The following is a 23,327-nucleotide window of genomic DNA, read 5'->3' as shown; positions in this document are numbered from 1 at the left end:
AAATCAAATATTTTATATTTTTCTATCAAGCAAAAAGAAAAACAGGAAAATCTTCACCAAGCTGCTGAGAGTGTGTGCATGATTTAATTTTGTCTCTTTGTTTGACTTTTCTGATTTGTTGTTAGCATAATGCAGGTACTTCTTGTGTGCTACAGTTCTGCTCCTTTTGGCGTCTCTTTATTATCAATAAGTCAAATTAACAGGATGATTAATGTAGGTGAAGGGCATGACGTATGTGAGTGTGACCCATAATTTGTGATATTAGATACACTATGTACCTTCCCATGTACAGTGTTTAGAATGAGCCATCTATGAACCCTAAATAGTTAAATTGCCTTTTCTTCTTCCAAGCTTGTGTCAGAATTTGGACTTCCACTAACAATCTCTAGAGCTACAACACCAAAACTACACGCATCGGCCTTTTCTGTGAGGTGCCCACGCATGGCATACTCTGGTGCGAGATACCCACTACATCAGTAACATAAAAGACCAGTTTAAAACTTTGAGGATACATGAAAAATATCCCAAAAAAGAGAATAAACAAGGAACATAGGGCCTTGACTTTTGAGGATCTTACATTGTGCCTGCAACACGGGTGCTTATGTGAGTCATTGTGCCATCATACTGTTTGGCCAAACCAAAATCTGAAATCTTAGGATTGAGATAATAGTCAAGCAGAATATTGCTGGCCTTCACATCTCTGTGTACAATGCGAAGTCACGATTCCTCATGAAGATAGGCTAGACCCCTGGCTACACCCAAGCATATATCATAACGGGTTGGCCAATCAAGGTCCAAACTTCCGTTTCCTGTACATGAATAATAAGCATAACTGTATTCATTGTGTTTTCTTCATAAGAAAATGTCATGATAGCTAGAGCCGCTAAGGTGCAAACTCTTACCAAATAGTGCTTGATCAAGGCTCTTGTTTACAAGATACTCATAGACAAGTGATCGGTTTACTCCTTCAATGCAGCACCCATACAATTTCACAAGGTTACGATGTTGCACAGCTGATATGGTTGCAATCTCTGTTACAAACGGATTCTTTCCTTGGTGGGATGATACAGATAGTTGCTTTACAGCAACAACTCTTCCATCAGAGAGTGTCCCCTAACGAATATAAAATTATGACAAAAAAAAAAAGAAGATTGAGAAAAATACCATGTTCGTAATCATAATCATAATCATAAAAAAATATCTGCTCAATAGGATAATGACCTACCTTATAGACAGGTCCAAATCCGCCCTCTCCAAGCTTATTAGAAGGACTGAAGTCTTCAGTGGCATTTCTTAGTTCAGCATAACTGAAAGTGTATGGCCTAGCATCCATACCTAGGAGCACTGCAAATTCCAAACAAAGCACAATCAATTATGAATCTGTTCACTGATTTCTTACCTAATCGACAAGATGTCTTTGCAAATGCAAAATTATCTTTGACAACTGGATGTTGATCTGCAAAAACTTGTATATTCTTTGGCAAGATGTTTGGATGCCTCCTTTTAACATGCATCAGAATATACATTATTGCAAAATATTTTAATTCTAGAACTGGTCTTTGGCTTAAATGTAGTTTAGTAGGAGACGAGTAGATAGAAGTAACTAATGTCCCTCTCTAACTGTCAAAAAATAAGTGGGCTCTTTAAACTGCCTTTTATCTCTGACTTTTGGTAAAAATACATGTTCCACAAAGACAGAAGTGGTTTACACCTCTGTTTTATATTTAAAACGATATTTTTTATTTTTTATTTTTTTTTAAAAAGGCATTAGTGTATCACTAGGAATGGCAACGGGCGGGTTTGGGACGGGTCACCCCTATCCCATTCCCATCCTAAAATATTTAGTTATTTCCCAAACCCGTCCCAAACCAGGGGCGGGGCAAGGCGGGGCATTCCCATCCCCGTTATAGAGTTAAAATTAAATCCCATCCCCGGCCTGTTCCGACCCGGGTATGTGTTGTCGGGGCGGGGCGGGGCGGGCTGGGTTGTGCTATGCTGGGCTGGGCTGTGCTAGGGTTTTCATCTTTTGTTGATTTGAAGATGTACGTCAGATCAATTTGGATAGTCATAGGAGATGAATTTGCATGATATAAGACTAATATACAAATGTGTTCAAAATTCTATGGAAAGCCATTTACATGATATAAGAGCAGGCCCATCCCATGGCTCCATTAGAGCTGAGAAATATTCATACAAGGCCTTTCGATCAGGATCCATATTCTTGTCATTTTGCCATGCTTCAGGTATCATCATCATGACAGCTTCGGGGAGACTTCTGCCTGCTCGAACCAGAAGCTCAAGAACGCCATCAAAAGCTCCTATAAAGCAAACAAAATTCAAACACAAGCCAGTTAAAAAAGGCATGAAAATGCACCTGCATGCTTCCACCAATGATTCATGTATTCATAGGAATTAGATAGTAAAACACATGGGTTCATACTTGTATTGATATATATCAATGACTGTGCATATATATACAAAATGTTGAATTACAATCTAACCTGAATGAGATGAGCTGGCATCTACAATGGGTAGAAGCTTCCTCATCTCATTCTTTGATAGGCCAAGTTCCTTGCACTTCAATAGATCCTCACGTGCCTTCATCCTAAAAAAAGAAAACATGCGGCATCAACCCAACATTTCTTCAATTGTTCTAGAATGGAAAATTAATTAATTAGACTAACAAAAAAATACAAAGAATTGACAAGGTCACAGAGACGCAATGTGCTTCAATTGTTTAGAAATATATGTTTGCTCTTACAAGATAGTATAATATTCTCAACAATTATCTCAGAGAATAAATAAAACAAATTTCATTAGACTATAGCACCGGCCAACCACTAGTTACTCAAGTACATGACAAATCCTCCAATTACTTGAGAACATACCAGTTTACATTGCCTCGAAGTGTATTGATTTCCCCATTGTGGCCCAATACATGCATGGGTTGAGCTCGGTCCCAACTAGGAAATGTGTTTGTAGAGAACCTAGAGTGTATCTGCATTGCAATAAAGGAACAAAAAATTGTCACTGTGAAATTCATCTATCTTTATTCAAAATATGGAGAATTCACTTGGACTACGGACATGAAATTGTGTTCAGGGCACTTCAATAAAGAAGATACTGCAGTGCCAGTACAGAACATCATGAAAACCCTAAACTACCTTTGACCAAACACAATTTCCATTCCACCCCTAAATTGGAAGTTTCATCCTCAAGAACTGATCACTGAGCATTGCACCAAGGTTCTGCAAACATGATTTACTTCATAATGAGGTTTCCCCCATACACCTAAGACAAGCATCTACATTACTACATTATGACTAAATACCCCCTTTGTAACCCTACCAAATATCTCATGCCAGTTTTATGCTGTTGATCATGACAATATATCAGTTTGATGCTAAATTACAGTTGTCACATCGACTAGAAACAATATCATTGGAAATTCTCAAGAACCGTTTCCAAAATGTGAGGCCAAATAACTAATGTAACCTAACAATATTTTCAGCATGTTTCATAGACACACGATAAAAAATCAAAATTATATTAGAACTTACAGTTGTTCTAACTTCACCAAATTCCCAAGCTCAGATGGCAGAGAACCAGAGAAGTTGTTTGTCCCAAAGGCACTGTAAATTCAACAAGTAAATAGCATCAGGTTAGCTCCAAGTGGTAATATTTTAAAGATTATCTTCTTATAAGTCCATATCATCAGCAAAAAGTACATGAACATGGTTGTTATAACTTGACATAGCAACACCTTGTTCTGACATGGTCGCACCAAGCCAATCAATATGTCAAATGAAAAAAAAAAAAAAGTGGGGTGGGCGCATAAAAGAGTTGGTAAGACTAGCATCTTCCTAAATTGAAAGTTATATGGTGTCAAACAGGGAAATTTGGATTGAAGCATAGTACTTGAAGATTACTAAACAATTCTGTTATCTATACAAAATAAGAGTATGGAAAACTTACATTGATCGTAAATCAGTAAGCTGTCCAAGTTCCTTAGGAAGCTCCCCTGATAGTGCATTAATTCCCAGGCTCCTAACAACATGAAATTAAACACCAAAAAAGACACCAATAAATTTCAGTGTACTAGGAAATTTCAGATAAAAATTTCTAGTGATAAGCTTACAAGTACTGCATGCTTGTTAGATTGCCAATGGATGCGGACAGGGAACCTGTCAAATAATTTTGACCCAAATTCCTGTTAAAAAAATGGAGAAAAGTAGTGTTACAAATAACACAGAATGCAATTGGAACCCTATTAAAATATTTCAATGGGTTGATTTTCTGCAGTAATAATATCCAAGAAAATGAAGAGATAAAAATGCACAACCATAACTACAAGCAACGAATAAGTGAAATAAGAAGTCATACAGATTGGTGAGGAAAGTCAAATTCCATAGCTCATCTGGGATTGCACCAACGACGTCCAATGCATAAACTTTCCTGTAAAGAATCATTAAATGAAGTCTAAGCTTAAGAAGCTCTAAGAAGATGAAAAAGACCCAGACATGGAATATAGATTCGAAGTGTTGGTTTAAGGGAACCAACTTGGATGCAGTGGTCTAAGCATCAGATTGGGCCTCAATGTCACTTGGGCAATGACCACTCAAACCAAATATCAAGCAGAGGGACTGCATTTATAGGAAATAGACCAACAATGTACAAAATCAAACTGAGTAATACTCAACAATCCAAGCACAAAAACATGTACATACAGTTGAGTGATATGGCAAGTAGAGGCATTGTCGTAGGAACAATCACATTTGATTCCGGGATTTTTAATGTCAGCGCTATCAAGAGCAGCTCCGGTGCATGGTTCCCCACTTGTGTTCCATTCGTTTGATGCTGAGATTCCCCATTGTTGAAATATAGAATTCAAAATTGTCACTGCAATCAAAATCCAAAAGCTAAGTACAAATTTGGGGTTTTGATCTTCTCATGTAAAAACCAATTGATGAGGGTAGGAAGCCATCAAACCCTTCCCAATATGAGCCTCTTGGACACCATTTTACTTCAAAATCAATTTTTTAGGTGTGTGAAAATCAATTATTTATGAGCGTAGATAAACAAATCTCTTATATCATTCGACGTCACATCACATCAATTTATCCCAAAAACTGCCATTTATAAAAATAAAACCGGTTTGGTCAATTTTAGAACAAAAAATCAACCAAACCAATATACTCGATTTATATAAGGTAAAATTTTGAATAAATTATAATTTTAATAAAAACCGAATCAAACCAAACCATTTAAGGTTTGCTTGATTGATATTTTTTTTTATCAATTTTGGCTCAACAACAAAACTCTTTTTATTTTGAGCTAATCCATTGATATAGTTTTACATTAAATAATATTTTTATATAATAATTGTAATAAGCTTTAGCTCAATCTAAAAACCTATCAAGTAATGAATAATAAGACTTAACCAATCAAAATTTTAAATAATAATATGATCAATTTTGCTTTTTCTCAAACGGAACTAAGCATTTCACAATATAAAAGCAAACCAATTTAATCAGTTTTAATTGATTTGGATTAATTTGATCAGAGTTTGAATATTTGACTTACACTCCTATAGTTTGTCATCCATGAAAATTATAAAAATATACATGACAAACTACCACGAGGATTGTTTTCAAAAAGGGGACCATCAAATTGGCGTGATTAATTTTTCTTTTCCTCAAACCGAACTAAGCATTTCACAATTTAATTGATTTAAATTGATTTGATCAAGTTTGATAATTTGGCTTACACTCCTATATTTTACCACCTATGAAAATTACACAAATGTACATGTCAAACTGCTAAGTTGAAGTTATACCCAACACATTAAATAATATTTGTTGTAAATATCTACAAAATGATGCCGTATAATATAAGATTTCAATAAAAAAATAATGTGGAACCACTTACGCGTCAACCATGATGAGTGTGATGGTAAAAAAAAATGTCAATTTGCATCCTACACGTACTTTTAAAAAGACCAAGAAAAATAAATAAGTCTATCATTGCAACTTTATCTAGTGAGGATACAACTTGAAATTTCTAATAATTGAGATTAATAATTTAATCTAAACATTATAATAAGCGATGATGAGGGCTTGCTTCTCTCATGAGATAATCTCATGCCACCCATGTTTTTAACTTTGCCAAAATATATAGGAAATGCTAATTACTAATGGAGTTTTGAGATTTTTTATCACATGCGATACTTAGACAACCCAAAGAGAAGGCATGAGAGAGAGATGGAGACCAAAAGAGAGAAGAAGTATGAGAGAGGTGGAGAGACAAGGAGAGAAGGGCACCTTCAGATGGATCAGTGGTAGCATTGGCTTCAGAGGTTTGAGCAGCAGCTGCATGAAAGAGCCCAATCACATAAACACCATACAAGGCAACAAAGACCCAGCTGACTGATTGAGCTCTGGGCATCAACTTCATCATCAACAAAAGGTAACCGATAGCCGAGAGAGGAAGAGAAAAAGAGAGAGGCGATCAGGCAAAGGAGCTGAAAGCCGATGTTGGTGTATAGATGCAAAGTTACAAAGCACTTTCTTATTACAATAATATATCTGCAACTCTTCAAATATAGACGCTACCGCAGACAAGTCCCCACCCACAGCCCAAAGACTTTCACAGGACACAGGGGTATCTTTTCTTTTTTTTTTATTATTTTATTTTTATATTTACAAAGAAGTTAATTATGAACACTATTGAGGCGGATTTTGAGGGCTGTTACATGCCACAGGATCCTCGTTGGATTGGTTACGAGGAAATGGATAAAATGATGAATGGATACAGGATTTGGGCGTATATTTTTGACGAGTGCGGGGGCGGGGCGCGGAGGAGGCTGAGGATCAATGTTCAGCATCGGCTCCTGCTGCGGAGGTCAGAGAAAGCGTCGCCCAGGGTGATCTTGGCGTCACTTTGGCCCCCCCTTCACACCGCCTCTTTTGTTAATGCACCGCTGTCCATTGTTGTTCTTTCTCGTTTTTCTTCTGTTGTTGTCTTTGACTCTTCGTGACCGCACGCATTTTGGGCGTTTCCTCATCAACTACTTATATGTCATCAGTAACATATAGGAAGTTGAGTTGAAAAAGTAATCTTTTTTAAATAAAAATTTCACATCAAAATTAGTTTTCAAAATATTTATCAAACTAATTTTTTAACCATGTCAACTTTTATTTTATTAATTTTTAATGATAAAACCATAATCACCAACTATATAAATATAACCATGGACTATGTTAATATGGCATAATCGTAGTACTCTGATGAATATTTTGAAAATAAATCTAAATTATTTTATTTTTTTTTAAATATTACTTTCATAGCAAACTCTAAAAAATTAAGCCATGAGCACATTCATTGGATATAAATGCCCAATGAACCATTTGAGGGGGATCGATCCTTAATCTTCTTCTCTCATTTTTAATGAAAAAATTTATTCTATTTTCTATTGGGCTTGATTATAGGAAAGTTCAAGTTTCCTTTTAATACCCATTGAGATGTTCAATAACCCTAATTTGATTATTTTATTGGTAAATTTTATCTCAAATTATGAATGAAACTATAAATACGAAAATCAATACAACTTTTTAACAATATAAGAGTCTTAACCTTTGTTATTAAAAATAAAAAAATAAAATAAAAAACTTCAAGAGTTGACTTTTTTTTAGAAGAAAAATTGTGTTTTGTAGTTTTTCAAAGAGGAGGACTTTGTGTCCCGGCCAAAATAGTCCAATCAACAATATCCAAACTTATCATATGAGCACATTTGACTTCCGGTCATTCATACAAACAAATGTTTCATGCAATCATATGAGCACATTTGCAATTTGGGAGGTATGAACTCATGTACATGTTAGAAATAAATAATAGCCTAACCCCCAAAATTTAAAAATAAACAATAATAATCATATCTCACTCTATCCCCAAACTTATTTCATTACGGTTTTAATATATACACTTAATCCCTCAACGACATAAATGTATTCATAATGATATCAAGTACAATTGTGATATAATAAGTTGATTGTAAATATAATTTCTTCATTTTGAGCTCATATGTTCTAGATTCAAATTAATCATTTATTAAGATAAATTGTTTCATATTCATTAAAAACATATCAAAGTAATAACATTAGTTTGTCACTTAAAAGATAGTCAAAATTAAGGTCTCCTAACTCCTACCAATACTATTAAATGGTTGAGAAATATCTACCTAACCCTTTCAATCAATTTTTCTATGGGTTTTATAATTTTGGATTTTCATCAAAATTTGGGGATTTTTCGATTTGATTTATCAAGGTCAAAGTTTATAAGACTCCATAAATGAGAGGATTTGGACTCAAACATAGAATTCTCCCATAAAAGAAAAAGAGTTAATATATAGGTGAGTGTAAGACAAAGATGGTACAAAATGGCTTAAGAAAGAAGAATTGCAGTGTGATTGTCAAAAAAAAATGAGGCTTAGGGTCAGGATGTTTATGTAGGTGGAAATTGATGTAATTAATTAAAAAAGTGTGAATAACAAAGTAAAACTATATTATATCCATGATGTGCCCATCAAACCCATTCTTAATGGGGTGTTTGGTAAAACTTAATACTTAATGACTTAAGTTGACTTTAAGTTAAATTATACTTTAAGTTGTTGATTTTAAACTTATTACTTAATTCTTACTATATGTATTATGATTATTTAATAAAATTAACTTAAAATTTAATCTAAATAATCAAATTAATATATTTATCCCCATAAATTATCATTAGAGTAAAAGAGATTGAGTAACAATGTAAGTTGTGAAGTAGTAAAAGTTGTGAAGGTAACTAGGGTAAATGGAATTAAAAATGTAAAATAAAGATATAAACTTAAAAATAAGATAATTGTTTTTACTTATCACTTAAAATTATTTTTTTACTTTAAGTCATACCATTAAATTATTTTACCAAATATACTTAATTTATTTAATAATTTAAATTAAATGATTAAGTCACTTTAAGTTATTAAATTAGTTTACCAAACACCCATTCAATCCTAAATGAATCAACTTTTGCATTTTTGCCAAAAAACGAATTCAAATTCCCCAAACTTGTCCAATAGGGTGCATTATGGTAGGTTGTCTAATTAGCTTAAGCAATTGTCATCCCAAATGAGTGTCTCAAGCAAAGCTAATGTGGATAATTTTATATTTAACAGCACATTGATGTCCATGGGGCAAGGAGGGTCATATTGTTTGACCAAAACTACAAGGGTCATGTAATTTTAGGAAATAGTGTAATTTTTTCATTTTCTATTATCATCTATGACTCTTCTGTTAAGGAACCATTTTGATTAACTTATTTCCTATAAATATTCTTATCTTTAAGAAAAATAACCTCTAAAAGATGTGTAGCTCTTAAATCACTAATATTCTAAGCGATAGATAATACCTTAATCCAAAGTTGTGGTGACAATATTTTTTGATTGAATGGAAAAAGTTAAATATTTTGATTTTATTTTTATTCAGTTAAAAGTAACTGTTGATATCAACCAACATAATTATATAGAACGTATTAATAACAAGTTCACTTTACTTATATTTGTTGAAATCAATATGTTACTTTTAACTTAATAAAAAAAATAAAATATTTTATATTTTCTATTATGCTAGAAGACAAACACCACATGGAAAATTTTCAACAAGCTGCTGAGTGTGTGTGCATGATTTAATCTTGTCTCTTTGTTTGACTTTCTTGATTTGTTGTTAGCATAATGCGGGTACTTCTTGTGTGCTACAGTTCTGCTCCTTTTAGCGTCTCTTTATTATCAATAAGTCAAATTAACAGGATGATTAATGTAGGTGAAGGCCATGACGTATGTGACCCATGGTTTGTGATATTAGATACACTATGTACCTTCCCATGTATAGTGTTTAGAATGAGCCATCTATGAACCCTAACTAGTTAAAATGGGTGCGTTGTGCCCAACCAAGAGGTATAATACTAAGCTAAGTCGTGTTGTTGTCATGGTTCAAAGTCGTAGCATCGGTCACTAACTCGGAGGGTCCCGAGGCATATTAGTCTCGGTGTATCGGCTCGGTATCAGACAATACATAAAATAAGCTAATTAGAAATTTTTAAAAATTATAAAAATATTATGTAAATCGTCAAAAAAATATATACAATTAAATAAGCTCAAAAAATTGATAAAATAAAATTGTCTCACATTTAACATTATTTAAATAGTTATAAAAGTATCTGCTCAAAGTTATTTATGATAATGCTAATAAAAGAAAATTATTTTATTTCTAATATAATAACATTTTTACTAACAAACATACAATACAATAATCAATTCCATGTTGAATGACGAGAGGGTTCAAAATCATCATCATCAATCCAATGACGAGTATACAAATTAGGATGATAATTCTCGTAGTGAGGCTATGGTTAAAAGAGTTGTTCATAAATCAAATATGTTGGCTAAGATGATTGGCTTGATAATCCATAATCAAGAAAATATGGTTTCGAAGGTTGTTCAGGATCAGCACCATCATCTTCATAAACTGTTTATCTACCTTCTTCATTAGGGGGAAACCTTTATCCAACCAATCCAAACTATCAGATGATAAAATAGGCTCCTCTCCTTCTCATATCCACTCATCTAATATATCATCATCATTAAAGATATGATTCAGATCAATTGGATTGTATAAATTTTCATTGTTTCGCTCTTGCATCAAATTCTTAACTCAAAGTCACATATTGTAGTGCACATAAACTAACTTATGCAACTTTTTCATTGTCAAACGATTGCGCAACTTTGTGTGAATCAATGATCATGTGCTCCAATTTCTTTCACAACCTGATGAAGAACAAGTTTGGCTTAAAATTTTAATAGCAATCTTTTGTAGATATGGACCATCATCACCATAGTTGTTCCACCATTCGACTATAATAAATAAAATGCGTACTTATTAATCACTATGATATATTTAACAAAAGATGATGGTAATTTCTTATTAGTAATAGACGTAAATGTATTGAGTACTTGGAAGAGATTGATTTATTGCTTTCTTTGTAAGTGCACTTCCAAATTCTCTTTGGTCGTCAACAAATAATTTCACTTACATCGTTAACATTTTTTTTTTGTTAATGCACATTACATATACAAAATGTATTATATAAAGGTCACAAACTATTATTATACCTCGTTAATAACTTTTGCTTGTCTATCCAAATTTGGCTCTAATATCTTGATAACCTCCTTTAATCCAATTTTAATTTCAGGATGGTTGAAGAAATACTTTGAATATTGGAACATTGGATTTTAAAATAATGTTTCCATAAGTTAAATAATGATAAGTTTATAATAATTTGTACTTGAAATAAATATATAAAGAATTTTTTTATTACCTACAGCATCCAAATGTCTGTGCAATTGACCTTCTCACCTTCTATCAATGACTTCCCAATATTTTTCCCATTGTTTGATCGATGCCTTGACAACCAATTTAGTTCTATCCGTTGCTTCATAAAGGATTGATAGTGTGGGGTTTTTTTTTTTTTTTATCTTGATCAACTAATTTCAATACTTTGACGACAGGTTCCATGATGGTTTGAACTTCCCCTACCTTCTTCCGAAATCAATCAATTAAGATAAGATTGGATACCTTATCTCTTAGACTTTTTCTGCTTTTATCTTTATTAAATTCATACCATTCATTTGTTGTGCACATTCTCTTCAAATCAGCCTCATAACCTATAAGACTCTCAAGTGAAATTAATTTAGTGGCAAAACGGGTTATTCCTGACCTTAACAGATCTCTATCCTTGGTGAACACTTTAAGCAAAGTCACTACTTTCAAGCTATTGTAAATAAATCATATGATCATCTTAGCTTGATCTAATGTCTCCTTAATCTGCATCATGCTTGCAATATCTTCAAGCATTAAATCAATATAGTGGGCTACACATGGAGACCAAAACAAATGATTTCTCTTCTCCATCAACAACATACCAGCTGCTTTAAAACTTGCCTCATTATCAATGACTACTTGAACAACGTTTTCCTTCCAACCTCATCTATAACTTTATCCATAAGGGAAAAAATATAGTTTGCCATCTTAGGTATGTTGGTAGTGTCAACTAAAGAATGTTATTTCATACTTCTATCATAATAAATCATGAAATTGATGATAGGCTTTCTAGTCCTAGAACTCCAACCATCACACATAATTGTGTACCCATATATAGCTCATTTAGCCATCATTGTTGTTATATATACCTCAAGCTCTTGCACCTCCTCTTCTAAATATGTATTTCCAATTTGGTATCCTATGGGACTCTTGATGCTTGGACTTGCTTCTGCTATGACATCAATCATTGATTGATAGTAAGGTCCACTATCAACTGCATTAAAGGGTATTGCATTAAAGAGAAAGAATTTAGAAATAGCTTTACCCACTTTCTTCACGTCTTCAATAGAAAACAAGCTTTTTATTGATTTCTGATTTGATGGGAACATGTAGGAATCAATTCATTTTGGAAATATGCTAGCTCCTTCTCTTACACTGAAGCTACGTGTCAGTCTACGCTTAATCTTAGCTTTAGAAAGTTGTAATGAACTAATACCTTTTTAATGCTCTTGTCTACCTTCTTAAAAAATTTGACGACTTTTCTTTCAAAATCAGTCATAACAACTTCCTCAATTTCATCATCAAAATCACCCTCATCAATTTCATAGAAATTTTCTTTATTTAAGAAACTCAAAAGTTGTTCATTTTTTTTCTTTAATTGTGCTTTTTATTTTGAAGTATGAGACATATGTTGTCTAACACTATGTGACATTTCTACCAGTACACGTGGACATCTTTCCACGTGTCTGGATATATGTGTGATGAGTTGCTTTAATCTTGTTATACCATCATGTATAATTTTCCAACAACATTTACACTTCGTGGTTCTTCTACTACCACCAACAGGTTCTGCATGCTCCCAACCAATATCATGTTTTGAAGCTATTTTGAAATTTTAACCTAACCATGTATAAAAGGAAAACAACTTACTTTTCAAATTAAATATATATAAACACACTTATATAAGAATTATAATATTCAATTTTCAACTCACTTATATGTTTCATATTGTTGCCATATAAAAATAAATTCTACTAAAAAAGCAATAAACACGATCTCACCTAGGTTCACTATATTTTATTTTCCACTTATTTATATGTTTTTTAATTGAAATAAATAATAGTTAAATGAATGAATATTTTTATATAAAAAAAATCTTTTCAAAAAGTTTGTTTTGATAATTATCGATTTCCTATTGTAATTTAATTATAAAATATTATAAAATAAAAAACCTACATGATATAATGAAGTAAAATTGATTCAAATATAAATGTAATTTCTTTATACCATGTAAATGCATACTCTTCAATCTGTATTATTAAATCATTACTTTTATAGTTATGATTATTTGAAAAAAAAAATTATTTTATATAATTATTAATTTTCTAATGTAATTTAATTTTTCAATATTATAAGATAAAAACAAAAATTAAAAATACAATATCTATATCATATAAAGTTTACCATATAAATGTATTTTATATTAATAAATATAATTTCTATACCATACAAAAAATAACTTAGTGAACCAATTTATTGTTTTGATAATTATTGATTTCCTATTGTAATTTAATTGTAGAATATTATAAAATAAAAAATTTACATGATATAATGAAGTAAAATTGATTCAAATGTAAATGTAATTTCTCTATAACATGTAAATGTATACCCTTCAATCCGTATTATTAAATCATTATTTTTATAGTTATGATTATTTGAAAAAAAAATATTTTAAATAATTATTAATTTTCTAATATAATTTAATTTTTCAATATTATAAGATAAAAACACAAATTAAAAATTCAATATCTATATCATATCAAGTTTACCATATAAATGTATTTTATATTAATAAATATAATTTTTATACCATACAAAAATAATTTAATGAACCAATTTATTGTTTTGATATAGTTGATTTCCTATTGTAATTTAATTGTAGAATGTTATAAAATAAAAAAATTTACATGATATAATGAAGTAAAATCGATTCAAATATAAATGTAATTTCATTATACCATGTAAATGCATACCATTCAATCTATGTTATTAAATCATTACTTTTATAATTATGATTATTTGAAAAAAATTGTTTTAAATAATTATTAATTTTCTAATGTAATTTGACTTTGCAATATTATAAGATAAAAACATAAATTAAAAATACAATACCCATATCATATAAAATTTACCATATAAATGTATTTTATATTAAGAAATATAATTTCTATACCATACAAAAATAATTTAGTGAACTAATTTATTGTTTTGATAATTATTGATTTCCTATTGTAATTTAATTATAAAATATTATAAAATAAAAAATCTACATGATATAATGAAGTGAAATTAATTAAAATATAAATATAATTTCTCTATATTATGTAAATGTATACCCTTCAATCCGTATTATTAAATCATTACTTTTACGGTTATGATTATTTGAAAAAAAAATTGTTTTAAATAATTATTAATTTTCTAATGTAATTTAATTTTGCAATATTGTAAGATAAAAACATAAATTAAAAATAGAATATCTATATCATATAAAGTTTACCATATAAAAATATTTTATATTAAGAAATATAATTTCTATACCATACAAAATAATTTAGTGAACCAATTTAATATTATAAAATAAAAAAATCATATAATTTAATAAATTAAAAATATAATCTCTATATAAAATAAAAACATTACATATAAATATGCTTAATATCACCATAATATTATCATTATGAATTCTCCAATTTCATATAAACATTATTTTCTAATTCTTCAATTTCATAACATTACATCTAAACATTACTTTACATTGCATACATGAATTTTATAATTTTACCAATTTAAATACATGTAAATCAATTTAATATTATAAAATAAAAAATTACATAATTTAATAAATTAAAAATATAATCTCAATATAATAAGGTAAATCAAATTTTAAATATATTTTTAATTGATTCAAATTATGTAATTTTTTTTTAATCTAATCTCAAATTATGAATCAAATTAGCCAACAAAATATAATTTACCAATGTATATAATTTGATTCAATAAATTCAAAATATAATCTAGTGTGACTATGACAGTGTGGGTGTGTTGATTTAAATAAGGTAAATCAAATTTTACCTTTATTTGTGGGCTTGTCTTTCCTAAGAACCTAACACATCATGATTTGCCCCCGCTATCTTCCCTAACACACCATGACAACTACGTTTTGTATGTAGGGAATTAAACCGAATTCCCAACCCGTGAGAAACAAAAAAATTAGAGAAAAACACACGCCAAAGAAAAACAATCACACGCACAAGACAGTATTTACGTGGTTCGGCAATTTGCCTACGTCCACGGAGTTGCAGGGATATCACTATTATCAGGGAAGAATACAGAGTACCACATGGCGGCTACAATATTCTCTATATATATATAGCACGGCAACCCTACCATACTAAAAAACCCTAATTACAAAAGGTGGTTCCACAATGGGCTAAACGGGCCCAACAGGCCTCAATAAATCTCCCATTAAAAAGGCCATGCAATATTATTCGGGTCGGGTCGTCAAACCGGATCAAACAAAACTAGGCTCCACAAAGCCCAACAAATCTCCCACTTGGAGACTAGTCCAATCACCAACATCAAACCGCTATCCTCCAAGAAACGATCCCTCATCCCTACAACTCATCCTCCTGTCCTCAAGCTAGAAGACCAATTGAAGCTGCGCACAGCTTCAACTTCTCAATAGTGACACCCTTAGTCAACATGTCTGCAGGGTTCTTAGATCCACAAATCTTCTCAAGTATTACTAGTTTATCCTCAACAAGATAACGGATAAAGTGGTATTTTGTTTGTATATGTTTCGACTTTGAATGAAAAGCCGAATTTTTGGCAAGAAAAATTGCACTCTGACTGTCACTGTGTAGAATGCCCATCTCCTGCTTCTTACCCAATTCATCTAAGAAACCATGTAGCCAAATCATCTCCTTTCCAGCTTCAGTTGCTGCAACATACTCAGCTTCTGTAGTAGACAAAGTAACAATCTTCTGTAGATTTGAAGTCCATGATATAGCTGTACCACCTAGAGTAAAAACAAACCCAGTAGTACTCTTTCTACTATCAATATCACCAGCAAAATCAGCATCTACATAACCCTGCAGTTTCAAACTTGCACCTGTGAAGCAAAGACATGTATCTAATGAACCCTTCAAATATCTTAAAATCCACTTCACTGCCTCCCAATGCTGCTTTCCAGGCTTACTCATGAATCTGCTCACAACTCCCACTGCATGTGCAATGTCTGGTCTTGTACACACCATAGCATACATCAAGCTGCCAATAGCTGAGGCATAGGGCACCTTGCTCATATGGTCCCTTTCTTCTTCTGTCTTTGGTGACTGTTCTTTGCTTAGTTTGAAATGACTACCCAAGGGTGTGCTCACTGGTTTAGCTTCATTCATGTTGAACCTGCTGAGAACTTTCTTCACATACTCTGACTGTGAAAGCTTCAATGTACCATTAGCCTTATCTCTAATGATTCTCATACCAAGGATTTGTTTTGCAGCTCCCAAATCCTTCATTGCAAACTGTTTGGACAATTGCTTCTTCAGATTATTAATCTTCTCAATGTCAGACCCTACAATAAGCATATCATCCACATACAACAGTAATATGATGTAAGAGTTGTCAAAGGACTTAACATAACAACAATGATCAGCTTCACATCTCTTGAACCCAATTCTATGCATAAAATTGTCAAACTTCTTGTACCACTGTCTAGGAGCTTGTTTAAGGCCATACAAGCTCTTTCTCAGTTTGCAGACTAGATTCTCTTGTCCCTGAACAATGAACCCTTCTAGCTGAATCATGTAAAGGTCTTCCTCCAAGTCACCATGAAGGAATGCTGTCTTTACATCTAACTGCTCAAGATGTAAGTTTTCTGCGGCCACCATTCCAAGTACAAGTCTAATTGTTGACATCTTCACAACTGGAGAAAATATCTCTGTGTAGTCAATGCCCTCCTTCTGCTGGAACCCTTTAACAACTAATCTGGCCTTGTAACGTTTGCTACCATCATGCTCATTCTTTATTCTGTATACCCACTTGTTGTGCAAAGCCTTCTTTCCTACTGGCAATTCAGTCAGTTCCCATGTCTGATTCCCCAACAGGGAATCCATCTCATCCTTCATGGCTAACTCCCACTTGCTTGAATTCTCATCTTGCAAGGCTTCATCATAACACTCTGGCTCACCACCATCAGTCAACAGGAGATAATTTAAAACAGGTGAATAACGCTGCGGAGGTCTAGTGTTCCTAGAAGATCTGCGAACTTCAACTACAGGTGTACTCAGATCTACCTGTGAATTTACATTCTCCTTATCTTCTTCACCCCCTTTTTGGACAGTACTTTCAGTCAATTCATCTAAGTTGACAAACTCAGATTTCTTTTGATCTATCTCTGTAACATCTGACGTTACAGTTGACCTATCCTTGTACATAACCTGTTCATTAAATATCACATTTCTACTTCTGATAATTTTCCTGTTTTGTTCATCCCAAAACCTATAGCCAAATTTCTCATCACCATAGCCAATGAAAAAACATATTTTTGACTTTGCATCAAGTTTACTACGAGCATCAGAATCAATATGAACATAAGAAACACAACCAAAAACTTTTAAATGTGAAAACTTCACCTCTTTACCGCTCCAAACCTCCTCAGGAAGTCTGAACTCCATGGGAACTGATGGTCCTCGGTTTATCAGGTAAGCTGCAGTGCTAATAGCATCAGCCCAAAAAGTTTTTGGTAGTCCAGCATGCAACCTCATACTTCTAGCACGCTCATTGAGAGTTCTATTCATGCGCTCAGCCACACCATTCTGTTGTGGTGTCCCAGGAATGGTCTTCTCCATCCTAATTCCCTGTGCAGCACAATACTCACTGAATCCTCCATCTATGTACTTTCCTCCATTATCTGACCTCAAACATTTTACTTTCAAACCTGTTTCTGTCTCAACCATGGCCTTCCACTTCTTAAAAGTTACAAATACATCAGATTTATTTTTCAGAAAATAAACCCATACCTTTCTACTTGAGTCATCAATAAAGGTGATGTAGTACCTTGAACCTCCTAGGGATGCAACCGGAGAAGGCCCCCACAAATCAGTGTGTACTAGTTCCAATTTTTCAGCCTTCGGTGTCCTGCCAGTTTTCAAGAAGCTCACCTTTTTTTGCTTTCCTAAGATGCAACTTTCACACATGTCAAAATCAATGGACTTCAATTCTGGTAGTTTTCCTTTTGACAGCAACATCTTCATCCCTTTCTCACTCATGTGACCAAGTCTACGGTGCCATAGGCTTGTATCAGTACTTGCATCAGCAACTGCAATTGTGTCTCTTGGACATGAGGTCATATACAGAGTGCCAGTCTTCTTTCCACGAGCCAATACCCTAGCTCCCTTTGTAACCTTCCAAGTACCACCAACAAATAGTATTGCATGTCCTTCATCATCAAGTTGTCCAACAGAAATCAGATTCCTCCTCAAGTCAGGAATATGTCGAACCTTCTCCAGTAACCAAACAGACCCATTGGGCAACGATATCCGGACATCTCCCAGACCCACAACATCCAAGGCTGAACCATCAGCCAAATATACCTTACCAAAATCACCTGCAACATAATTCTGTATGATTTCTCGGTGTGGAGTGGTATGAAACGAAGCTCCTGAATCCAAAACCCAATCATCAAGTGGACTGTCTACTGCAAGAAGTAATGCATCCTGTACCTCTTCTGTTACAGCATTAGCAGAATCATCTTCATTCTTCTTCTTAGGGCTTTTGCATTGCCTTTTAAAGTGACCTGTTTTCCCACAATTCCAACATTGTACTTGTTGGCCTGATCTAGATTTGCTTCTGTTCCGATTAGAATTTCTGGAATTTGATCTACCTTGATTTGAATTTCTATTATTACCTCTGCCTCTTGTCTCAAGGTTTAGGGCAGAACCAGATCCTGAGGTTTCACCTGCATCTCTTCGGCGAATCTCCTCAGCCAGAATTAAATCTCGTATATCATTGTACTTGAGCTTTTCCTTTCCCGTAGAATTGCTTACTGCCATCCTCATTGCCTCCTAACTGTTTGGCAAAGAAGCCAAGACGATCAGAGCACGAATCTCATCATCAAAATCAATTTCTACAGACGACAATTGATTTGTGATTGTATTAAATTCATTCAGATGTTGTGCTACTGATGCATTCTCTGCCATCTTCAAATTGAACAATTTCTTCATCAGATGCACCTTATTGTTTGCGGATGGCTTTTCATACATACCGGACAAAGCCTTCATCAGATCTGCTGTGGTCTTCTCCTTTACAACATTGTGTGCAACAGACCTAGACAGAGTTAACCTAATAACTCCTAGAACCTGTCTGTCAAGAAGCGCCCATTCCTCAGCCTTCATACTCTCAGGTTTTGTCCCCAAAAGAGGCAGATGTAATTTCCTCCCATAGAGATAATCTTCAATCTGCATCCTCCAATACGCAAAGTCTGTGCCATCAAACTTTTCTATTCCAGACGCCTTTCCTGCTTCCTCTGCCATTGCTCCCACTCAAACCTAACCCTAGGCTCTGATACCAGTTGTAGGGAATTAAACCGAATTCCCAACCCGTGAGAAACAAAAAAATTAGAGAAAAACACACGCCAAAGAAAAACAATCACACGCACAAGACAGTATTTACGTGGTTCGGCAATTTGCCTACGTCCACGGAGTTGCAGGGATATCACTATTATCAGGGAAGAATACAGAGTACCACATGGCGGCTACAATATTCTCTATATATATATAGCACGGCAACCCTACCATACTAAAAAACCCTAATTACAAAAGGTGGTTCCACAATGGGCTAAACGGGCCCAACAGGCCTCAATAAATCTCCCATTAAAAAGGCCATGCAATATTATTCGGGTCGGGTCGTCAAACCGGATCAAACAAAACTAGGCTCCACAAAGCCCAACATTGTAAACTGTCGAACCTTCCCCAACACACTAATTGCTACCACATAACCACAATCGGAGGAAGGAGGGTTGCCTTGCCGGCGTCTAGTCACTATTGTGGCATTGGCAACGCACCAAAGATGAAAGATCTACACTCTAGCAATGGTAGATTTAGGGTCAAGTAAGTAAATCTTCAACCGTGTCTTATCCTTTGTTGGTTTTTCTATTTTCAAAGGCTTTCGAAAAGGTCACGAGTTTGTTTCAAACTTGTTTTTTTTCTTCTTCTCGTTTGATATTGTGGTTGAAAGATTGGGTTCGTGAATCATAGATTCACAGGTGTTTTCTTTTATAGAGGAATCTCTAATTTCTTTGAAATTTTTTATTCTTGTTGTGATGGGAAAGGATAGGGAATCACTTGATTGTGTCTTTTTTTTTTTTTCTAATCAGTCGAGTTAACTTGGAATATTAGTCGAGTCATCCAAGTCCAACTGAGTCATCCGAGTCTAATCGATTCAAGGCCAAGTGTGGGTATAAATCTGTATCTGGTATTGGATTTGTCGTGGTCAATGTTGAGGCGGATATAACTCGGTCGAGTCCCATTTTTTGAACCCTAGCATATATACAATAGTTTATGCAACATTGTTTATAATAAAATAATAATTATAATTCATCTTTGCACCACATGATAGGTTGACACTTTTTTTGAGCTTTGTTGTAATGGGACTTTATTATTCCCTACTTGATTGGAAGTTAAGATTACACACAACAACCAGGGTTCAAAAAACGGTCGAGTCTGGTATGACTCAGCCGAGTCATATCCACCTCGATGCCAACCGTAATGAGTCCAATACCAAATATAGATTTATACCTAGACTCAACCTTGAATCAGTTGGACTCGAATGACTCGGTTGATATTTCGAGTTAACTCGGCCGACTTGATAAAAAAATGATAATAATAAATAAATAAATAAATAAAAACTAATCAAGAAATTCCCTCTTATTTCCCATCACAACAAGAATCAAAATTTTCAAAGAAATTAGAGATTCCTCTGCAAAAGAAAACACCTATGAATTCGTGATTCATGAACCCAATCTTTCTACCACAACATCAAATGAGAAGAAAAAAAAAAAACAAGTTTGAAACAAACCTCTGACCCTTTCAAAAGCCTTTAAAAAGAGAAAAATCAACAAAAGATGCGCCATGGTTGAAGATTTACTTACTTGACCCTAAATCTATCATTGTCGGAGTGTAGATCTTTCATCTTTGGTGCGTTGTCAGTGTTGCAACGGTGACTAGACGCCGGCAAGGCAATCCTTCTCCCTTTGATTGTGGTTGTGTGGTAGCAATCAGTGTGTTGGGGAAGGTTCAACAGTCTGCAGAACGTGGTCGTCGTGGTGTGTTGGGAAAGATAGTAAGCAAATTGTGATGTGTTGGGTTCTTGGGGACAAGCCAACAAATAAAAGTAAATTTTGATTTGCCTTATTTAAATCAACACACCACACTGTCATAGTCACACCAGATTACATTTTTAATTTATTAAATCAAATTATATAAATTAGTAAATTATATTTTGCTAGCTAATTTGATTCATAATTTGAGATTAGATTAAAAAAATTACATAATTTGAATAAATTAAAAATATATTTAAAATTTGACTTACCTTATTATGTTGATATTAGTATTTAAATTGGTAAAATTAGGAAATTCATGTATGCAGTGTAAAGTAATGTTTAGATGTAATGTTATGAAATTGAAGAATTGGAAAGTAATGTTTATATGAAATTGGCGAATTCATAATGATAATATTATGATGATATTAAACATATTTATGTGTAATGTTTTTATTTTTTATAGAGATTATATTTTTAATTTATTAAATTATGTGCTTTTTTTATCTTATAATATTAAATTGGTTCACTAAATTATTTTTATATGGTATAGAAATTATATTTCTTAATATAAAATACATTTATATGGTAAACTTTATATGGTATAGATATTGTATTTTTAATTTATGTTTTTATCTTGTAATATTGCAAAATTAAATTACATTAGAAAATTAATAAATATTTAAAATATTTTTTTTTCAAATAATCATAACTATAAAAGTAATGATTTAATAATACGGATTGAAGGGTATGCATTTACATGGTATAGAGAAATTACATTTATATTTGAATCAATTTTACTTTATTATATCATGTAGATTTTTTATCAAATTAGAATATTTGTAAACAATTAATATTGATGGATCATCAATGAAAGAACATTAGTTGAAGAAGTTGAATAAGAAGATTAGGAATGACTATCAATTACACACAACTTTGTTGCTTTCAATGATCTCTCGAAATAGATCGATTGAATTGCTAAAGTTAGTAAGATCATATATATTTTCAATTTGTTTTTATTTTAAAGAATAAAATCTTAAACAACATTTATTATAATTGGATTACAGATATTATTGCAGTCGTCTTAGATGTGAAACCTGCTAAAGAACTATAGAAAAAAAAATAGGTCGTCTACAATTTGTGAAATCATCTTAATTGATGAACTATATAAACAACTTAATTTTTTCCTTTTTTTTCGTTAAATAATTATTAGCAACATTTCTACTATATTATAATTTGTGATTTACTAACAAATTGTGATGAGGCTATTTACAATTTTTTAACACTACTTTCCTACTTTCTTTTTCGAGTTACAACCTTTGACTTTAATCATGTGGGATTACTTCATGAACAACAAATGTGCTCTCATTGCAAATATTATTATCACAAAGTTCATCATTATCATAATGCATCTAAAAGTGACTTCATTTAATGGTATATTTTATATAACTCCAACGTTATTAATTTATTTAAATTATCATTATTTAATAATATTAATAATAATTATTATTATGCCTTTTTTAGATTTATCATTGTCAACAAAATTATCAAGCTCTTTCATTATCAACCCAAATAGCTCAAAGGGACTCGCTTTGCGTACTTGGTAAGTTGGATATCTTTTTCTACTTATTTCCTTAGCTTGTATTTTTTTATTTAATTTCTCCCAACTCAAATACTATTGTTAAATAAATAGTCATAGGCAAATCAATATATTCCATTAAAATATTATTTAACAAAAGTTTTTTCTTTTATGTTTCATCATAGGTGTAATGACTTCTAGATAGCTTAAATGAAATTCACCCTTGTAACGAGCATTGAGG

General features: G+C 32.6%; 2 protein-coding genes across 3 annotated transcripts; both read right to left on the bottom strand.

Moving 5' to 3' along the window:
• Positions 1-345: 345 nt before the first annotated feature.
• Positions 346-1,343, bottom strand: LOC100853440 (probable LRR receptor-like serine/threonine-protein kinase At1g56140). 2 transcript variants are annotated; one of them, XM_010659269.3, is made up of 4 exons: positions 1,226-1,343; positions 903-1,113; positions 578-809; positions 346-451 (listed from the first exon to the last, which is right to left on the bottom strand). In XM_010659269.3, exons 1-3 carry the CDS (start codon positions 1,331-1,333, stop codon positions 718-720), a joined length of 411 nt encoding a protein of 136 aa, XP_010657571.1. In that variant the 5' UTR covers positions 1,334-1,343; the 3' UTR covers positions 346-451; positions 578-717. The 2 variants fall into 2 exon arrangements, with proteins under 2 accessions (XP_010657571.1, XP_010657570.1); XM_010659268.3 differs by having other exon boundaries at positions 375-468.
• Positions 1,344-2,513: 1,170 nt separating this feature from the next.
• Positions 2,514-6,643, bottom strand: LOC100853523 (probable LRR receptor-like serine/threonine-protein kinase At1g56130). Its single transcript, XM_010659265.3, has 8 exons — positions 6,321-6,643; positions 4,728-4,899; positions 4,384-4,455; positions 4,139-4,210; positions 3,976-4,047; positions 3,561-3,632; positions 2,889-2,998; positions 2,514-2,605 (listed from the first exon to the last, which is right to left on the bottom strand). Exons 1-7 carry the CDS (start codon positions 6,454-6,456, stop codon positions 2,893-2,895), a joined length of 702 nt encoding a protein of 233 aa, XP_010657567.2. The 5' UTR covers positions 6,457-6,643; the 3' UTR covers positions 2,514-2,605; positions 2,889-2,892.
• Between the last annotated feature and the right edge of the window lie 16,684 nt (positions 6,644-23,327).

The sequence above is a fragment of the Vitis vinifera genome, chromosome 12 (assembly GCF_030704535.1).
Source record: "Vitis vinifera cultivar Pinot Noir 40024 chromosome 12, ASM3070453v1".
Taxonomy (NCBI): Eukaryota; Viridiplantae; Streptophyta; class Magnoliopsida; order Vitales; family Vitaceae; genus Vitis; species Vitis vinifera.
Note: the sequence above shows the minus strand (reverse complement) of the source record. Positions and strands in the feature narration are given on the sequence as shown.

Bases quoted from the DNA above. Each gene is read 5' to 3' on its own strand.
- LOC100853440 (XM_010659269.3), bottom strand. From the start codon at position 1,333: ATGGATGCTAGGCCATACACTTTCAGTTATGCTGAACTAAGAAATGCC. The intron at 1,114-1,225 runs GTAGGTCATTAT...TATATTCGTTAG, and splicing joins GATTTGGACCTGTCTATAAG to GGGACACTCTCTGATGGAAG. The intron at 810-902 runs GTAAGAGTTTGC...ATTCATGTACAG, and splicing joins CCTTGATCAAGCACTATTTG to GAAACGGAAGTTTGGACCTT.
- LOC100853523 (XM_010659265.3), bottom strand. From the start codon at position 6,456: ATGATGAAGTTGATGCCCAGAGCTCAATCAGTCAGCTGGGTCTTTGTT. The intron at 4,900-6,320 runs GTGCCCTTCTCT...TTTTGATTGCAG, and splicing joins TACCACTGATCCATCTGAAG to TGACAATTTTGAATTCTATA. The intron at 4,456-4,727 runs GTATGTACATGT...GATTCTTTACAG, and splicing joins ACTTGCCATATCACTCAACT to GAAAGTTTATGCATTGGACG.